At 31.8% G+C, this 7,670-nt stretch overlaps 1 protein-coding gene across 1 annotated transcript; it reads left to right on the top strand.

Annotated features, from left to right (window-relative positions):
- The first annotated feature begins 4,509 nt into the window (after window positions 1-4,509).
- LOC120257958 (benzyl alcohol O-benzoyltransferase-like) lies at window positions 4,510-7,024 on the top strand. Its single transcript, XM_039265266.1, has 2 exons — window positions 4,510-5,024; window positions 5,919-7,024. The coding sequence occupies exons 1-2, from the start codon at window positions 4,584-4,586 to the stop codon at window positions 6,861-6,863; spliced, it is 1,386 nt and encodes a 461-aa protein (XP_039121200.1). The 5' UTR covers window positions 4,510-4,583; the 3' UTR covers window positions 6,864-7,024.
- The last annotated feature ends 646 nt before the right edge of the window (window positions 7,025-7,670 follow it).

The raw sequence follows: 7,670 nt of genomic DNA on the forward strand, positions 1-7,670 counted from the left end.
GTTAATTGGATTGAAATGTTAAATATATCTCTTCAGGATAATTGTTAATTTAAATATGTTTTGTAATAGATATATGTATATATTAGCAAAATCTATGTTTGATGTTTTTTTTCCTTAAGGGGAAATTATTAACTAATAAATTATTAAATAAATATGTAAATAATTATCCGTATAATCTTGTTTAGAGTGTGAAGTATTGTTGTAACTTTTTAATCTCACCTTAATAAACCATTTCTTCCTATTTTCTCTTTCATAACAATGAAACTAGATTTTAATATAGTTTAGTAGTTCATATACTATCATTGTCCTTATTCCATTCAATATTTCATATATATATATATATATATATATATATTAAGCATATTAGTTGCTATATAATTATATAGATAGATAGATATATTAAAAAAATGTAGACAAGCCAAAGATTCAAATCCTCAATGGGCAAATTCAAATTAATACTTTGATATCATGAAATATAAATTTATTTAGTATCAGTTGACTCGTTATAGGTATGAAATCATTGTATTTATTATTCAACCATCACTTGCTACACATTGGTCATCACCTATTTGATTTGATTTTAATTCAGTCCCTTCCAAGGTCTTAATTAGTATTTTGCTGTGAATGATAAATCACCCTAATTAACTTCTTTGAAGTGCAATAAAGTACACCACTAATTAAGAAAGTTCTCATTCATTTCATTTGAATAATAAAACCGGTCCTAAAGTGAACGTAAAAGCCTTCATTCAAACCATTCCCACGAGAAATTAGAATGCAGTGGGAGAGAGGACCACCTCACCAAACCTTCAAGACCATGAAAAACACCAACAATTTCAATTTATTAACTACTAAATAAATAAAAAAAGTAGAACAATATTTATAGACCATACAAGACCTCATCAAATGTGATTCAATGGGGAAGTTTCACATGCTTTCATCTTTTCATGGCTTTAAGAAGACCACGACCATGACTTGCCAAATTAATGCGTTTCCATTGATTCTTTCATTGACAATGAGATGACTTTGAACAGTCAATATTAATTAATACCATTCATACTTAGTTCTCAGTAAACCTTAAAAAAAAACATTTTAATTTTCTCATTCCTCTTTGTTGACCATCACCTTCTGAATGTTAATCGTGTTTACACAGTGGATCAAGGAGTAGTTGTTGGTATAGAGAATTTGCCAAGAGTTTGCATGAATGGTCTGCGTGTTTTATGGTTTAAAAAATGAATAACAATAAAATCAGGTAAATTGTGGCTTTAATTGACTTATAGTTCATGTGTGTTTTCTTGTTGAAACTTATGGTAGCCAAGATCAGTTTGCATGCATGCATTGTTTTATGGTTTAAAAAATGAATACCAATAAAATCAGGTAAAGTATGATATTGAATAATTGGTTCTTGCGTGTGCATGTTCTTATTGAAATTTATGATGAAATTTCACCCGGGTTGTTCATTGGACAATTAGGATCATTACTTTTGACTGAGTTTAGAACAAGTAATTAAAAGAAGGCATATTAATCTTTGTGTATGTCCGTGGGTTTTACAGTGTATTATTGATCAATTAATTGTTTTCAGTTGTCCTTAATCAAGAATGATGTGGTCTTAACATTTCCTTGATTTTTTTTTTATTGGTTAACAACTTAATATAGACCATGATTTCTTGTTGAGCAGTTCACACATGGGACACACTCATCCCAAACGAGTGGACCAGATTATCACTTGTCATGCACATCGGACAACATTAGAATGCTGACGTCATTAGGACCCCACACGTGTGCAAAGGTCTCTTGACACGAGAGGCACGCACCTACCAAACATAAGCGCTATAGGCAAGACACAGGACATCAGCTACTGTTGGTCTCATGCACTGGCAAAAATGAAAATTGAGATGATGGAACATGGAACATGAGTTAGTTGATCTTTCTATATGTTGGAAATCTAGGTAGATAAATATCAGTTAGTGTTGGCCACTCGCACCGCCAAAAACAGAATATTGAAATAATGGAACATAAGTTAGTTGATCTCTCCATATGTTGAAAATCTATGTAAATAATGGATAGGTTTGAAATATGTTGATGAACACTTTCCTAAAAACATTATTTTCCCCTTTTTCTCTCTGAGATTGCTGTAAGATTTGAATATAAATAATTTTAGTGGATAAGACAAGTCTTTGTTTTTATGCACCCAACACTAGTGAAGAAAAACTGTGATTGGAAAAAAGAAAAGTATTGATCTTCTCGTTGATTTTAAAAACTTAAAAATATTTGTTGTGCTAAGGAAACTCATTTCAGTTCATATTAATAGCTTGTGAACGGACGTGTTTTTAAAATATACTACCGTTGTATATAAACGAGTATTTTTTTTTTTAAATGACAACTATATGATAAAATGCACATTTCTATAAAAAAAAATATATATTTAAATTATTTTTTAATTGGATAAGATATTCAAATTTGAATATGATAATAATAATTTTATTAATAATTCAGTTATTATAAAATTTTCTAACACTATATGTTCAAAACAAGTCAAAGAAAAAAATTATAAACATGTTTAGTACGAGAAGAATAAGATTAATCTCATTTATATGGTTGGATTGTACTATATAATGCAACTCATATATATTATTATTATTGCCTGTGTTTGAATTTTCATTTCGTAAGAATACAAAACATGATGTTTGTTCACCTGTGTTTGGTTGTACTATGGAAATTTTAAACTATTAAATAGTATTTGAAATTTATTTAAAATTTTAATCACAATTTTCCGTACAATTTCACTTAATTGTGTTTAATACTCCAAATCTAATTTCTTTTAACCCTTCTTGTCAAAATGTAGTTAAATTTATATTTATGATAGATAATATAATCTTATATCAATATTGCCCAATTGCGTACTAGTCTACCGTACCTAGATATTGATTTCACCATATGTTTATCAGTCTCAATTTTAACAACCAAATTCTTCAAGGCTTAAGTATGATAGATTTCTTCCCGTAGTCGATTGACTCAAAAGTTCCATTAGCACAAAACCTCATCATAGATATGAGATTGGATAATTAATTTGTTTGTAATGATAAATGCACCACATCTAGGCGATTTTGATTCCCCCCACTAACCTTTAAAAAAATCAATAAAGTTTCTCAATAGAACTAAAGAACTTTTTCAAAGTAGATGATTAGAGCTATCACGGATGGATGATCATTTTCGACAATTATTTCTTAAGAGTCTCATCTAATTTCTCAATCATTGGATCATCTAATCACCTTTGATGATTTTGAGTTACTTCTTAAATTTTGTAATTCTCATCATTAATCCATGTTCAATATATCCAATTTTACTTGCACTTATTAATTTTTTAAAAAAATATATATTTTGTGATTTTTTAATTATCCAATCTCATATCTCATCTTAGATATGAAATTGGATAATTAATTTATTTGTAATAATAAATGCATCACATCCAGGCGATTTTGGTTCCTCCCACTAGCCTTTAAAAAACAAAAAATTTCTCAATAGTACTAGAGTACTTTTCAAAGTAGATGATTAGAGCTATCACGGATGAATAATCATTTTCGACAATTATTTCTTAAGAGTCTCATCTAATTTTTCAATCGTTGGATAAGCTAATCACCCTTGATAATTTTGAGTTATTTCTTAAATTTTGTAATTCTCACCATTAATCCATGTTCAATATATCCTATTTTACTTGTATTTGTTAATTTTTTTAAAATATATTTTTTGTGATTTATTCACTTTAATTTTTTTTAAATATATATATTTACAAATCTCTCCCATTAAATTCAAAACTATCACAATATGAATTTCATGTAACTTAAATTTTGAAGATTCACAACATCACCAAACAAATAAGTTAACCTAAATCAGTGCTAATAAATAGAGCTTGAGCACAAGTTTTTATAAATATCATTTTTAATGGTGGAAATGATCATTATGCTATGCATATTTATATCTGTGTGAATATATATATATATATTATATGTATTCATGTATGAAATTATGAGAAAAGAAATTATACTTGACCATGGGCTCCAAAAAGGAAAGGATATGTTTTTATCTTATTATTATATTTTTTGACTTTTCAATAACTATTTTTCTATGTTGAAGATACTATTGACATTGTAAACAAAACCTGTTTTTAGGTTGTGAAGTCAATGTACGTCAATATATATGGCAGTCTTTATTTATTTATGATAATTTTGTATGTTTATGTAATTTATAAGTATTCCTTATTTCAAAAAAAAAAAATTATAAGTATTCCAATGTGACCGGTTGACATGTAAGTATGTAACCAACCGGTCACATTCGAAAAAAATAAAAATAAAAAACCAAAAACATATAATAGTTAATAAAACTATGAAGAAACCAACCCCTTGACAACTGTTAATTACTTAGCACTTCTACTGCAATTACATGTCCACTGGTACTCATTTTCTACGTGGCTCACCATCTCTTCAATCCAGCTCTATAAATAACAGTACTCCTTCCCAAAGTATCATACACCACCAATATTAGAATTCCAGAACTTCTTATCCAGGACTTTAATCAAGGACACTTGAATGGCAACATCTTCTCTTGTTTTCACAGTGAAGAGGCAAGAGCCGGTGCTGGTTGGGCCGGCCAAGCCAACCCCACATGAGTTCAAATGTCTCTCTGACATTGACGATCAAGAGGGACTAAGGTTTCTAATCCCTGTGATTCAGTTCTACAGAAAGGATCCATCAATGGGTGGTAAGGACCCAGTGAAGGTTATAAGGGAAGCTCTGGGGAAAGCTTTGGTGTTTTATTATCCTTTTGCTGGGAGGTTAAAGGAGGAGATTGGGAGGAAGCTTGTTGTGGAGTGTAATGGAGAAGGGGTGCTGTTTATTGAGGCTGATGCTGATGTTAGCCTTGAGGATTTTGGTGATGGTTTGCAGCCACCTTTCCCTTGTTTGGAGGAGCTTGTCTTTGATGTTCAGGGCTCTGGAGGTGTTCTTCACTCTCCTCTGCTCTTGATTCAGGTGATTTTTTATTCTCTTAATCTTTTAATAAAAAAATTATTTTTTACTGTTTTTAGTTACAAGTTTTTATAATTTAATGAGTTGATAGGATTAATATTAATTTCGTATTTAAACTAACACAAATTTGTGTTCTTGTAAAAGAGAAAGATTAGGAGCAAGATGAATATATGGAGACTGGTATTAAGAGTCCACCACTATGTACCTATCATGATTTTTTTTAATGAAGCAAAAAAAATAAAATAAAATAAAATCTTTTCCACTTTCATATATATAAAAAATAAATTTCTCTTCAAATGATCTCAAGTTCTCCACAACAACCATGTTTATACAAAAACTTTTGGGAGTTTTTGGCTATATTTTTTTAGTGCAGTTTTTTCTGATCGCCGGTTAATTTTCATCTTTTTAAAAAAAATAAAATAAAATAAATAAATTACGAATTTATTAAAAAAAACAAATACAACAAACAATTCTTTATATATATATATATGCAAGTACATCAAACAAATTTATTGAGTTCCATCCTATTCTTGTACCAATTTTTTCTGGGTATTGAGCATATATATATATATATATATATATAACTTTATAATTTAACTAATAATTCTTTATAGAGAATATGAATTTATATTATTAAATATATACATAATATTTAGTTTTAATAAAATTGAGAAAATAGAAATTTCAAAACATTTTTTTTAAAAAAAAATATCAAAATCCATTTTAGTAAATGATTGATTAACTATGAGTACTCTAGGAGAATGGGCACCTATAAAATCTAAATATTTAAGCATCATCATACAATAAACAGCAATTCGGTAGTACAACCAACTAGCAAACAATGAAATGAATTTGAAGTGATATAAAATAATAAAAATCAACAATATGTGGTGACAGGTGACACGACTCAAGTGCGGAGGCTTCGTCTTTGGAACAAGACTCAACCACACCATGTCGGACGCGCAAGGCCTGGTCCAGTTCTTGAACGCGGTGGCCGAGCTAGCGCGTGGCGCGACTACACCATCCATCATCCCGGTCTGGTCACGAGAACTTCTCAACGCGCGCACACCACCACGCCCGGCCTTCGCGCACCACGAGTACGATGACGTGCCAGACACCAATGGCACCATCATCCCACTCGACGACATGGTTCACCGGTCTTTCTTCTTCGGTCCGAGAGAGATCAGAGCGCTGCGCGCGCGCATGCCGCACCACCTCCGAACAAGCTCCACGTTCGAGATACTGACAGCGTGTTTATGGAGAAGCCGAACCATAGCACTGAAACCAGACCCAGAAGAAGAGGTGCGGATCATTTGTATAGTGAATGCACGTGGGAAGGATGGGAAAAAGTTACCAGAAGGGTATTATGGGAATGCGTTCTCGTTTCCGGTTGCGGTGGCGAGTGTGAAGAGGTTGTGTGGGAACCCAGTGGGGTATGCGTTGGAGTTAGTGAAGAAGGCGAAAGGGGAAGTGAATGGTGAGTATTTGCAGTCAGTGGCGGACTTGATGGTGTTAAGAGGGAGACCACACTTTACGGTGGTGAGGTCGTACTTGGTGTCGGACGTGACCAGGGCTGGGTTTGGGGATGTGGACTTTGGGTGGGGTAAGGCAGTGTATGGAGGACCGGCGAAGGGTGGGGTTGGGGCTATACCTGGGGTGGCTAGCTTTTATATACCATTTAGGAATGGGAAAGGGGAGGATGGGATAGTGGTGCCTGTTTGTTTGCCTGGTGATGCCATGGAGAGGTTTGTGAAGGAGATTGAGGGCTTGGTTAGTGGGGATGACGGTCTGCTTGGGGAGCAGCAGCAGCAGCCACCTGTTCAGATCTTGTCAGCTCTCTAAGGACGAGGAGGACTAAGTTGGGCAAGGTGTTTTAAGTCATTTTGTGTTTGCTTGTAATTGAGGTTTGATTTTTTGTTTGTTTGAAAAAATGTCCGTTTGTTTGATGGTAATTAAATGCTGTTTGTATTAATTTATATGGCAATTACAGATAAATTTTCTCATTACGGTGGTGATTATTTTTAAGCATATATATGGATAAAAATGAATAAACACTAATTTATTGAAAAATATATAGAATTAATAGCAAGAAAAAAAAAAATGAGATAGCTACAAAGAAGATTAGTCTCATATCCCTCTGAAGATGGCCAAAGTGGTATAGCAAAAGGCTAACTATTGATGGGATGGTGATGATTTTAAGACAAGATCATTCATACTACAGGAGATACATGGTAGAAAAATAGTACAAGTTTCATCGAGAACCTTGTTAGTGGTTGGCTTATTAATAGGGTTCTTCGAAGGATGAAAAAAATTTAAAACTCAACTCGATAATTCATGTGAAATATAATTTATTATGGTTTTTTTATTTAGTTTTAAAAATTTTGGGTTTAATTCATTTATTTTTAAAAGTATTGCCATTGATGATTTAGGTAATTAACAATAATATTAATATTCACAAGACTGTAATTTATGAAGTTCTGAAAAACAAAAAAGGCTACTTATAATGGAATGAGGGTAAGTAATGGTAGTAAATAGTGTTTGTTTGTGATGAGTTTGAGTTACATGGAATGTGAATTATCAAGATATTAAAAATCTAGTGTCTAGTTAATTTGCTAGATTTCAAAAACTCATCCAATAGAAACTATATTA

Source organism: Dioscorea cayenensis, chromosome 4 (genome assembly GCF_009730915.1).
Source record: "Dioscorea cayenensis subsp. rotundata cultivar TDr96_F1 chromosome 4, TDr96_F1_v2_PseudoChromosome.rev07_lg8_w22 25.fasta, whole genome shotgun sequence".
Taxonomy (NCBI): Eukaryota; Viridiplantae; Streptophyta; class Magnoliopsida; order Dioscoreales; family Dioscoreaceae; genus Dioscorea; species Dioscorea cayenensis.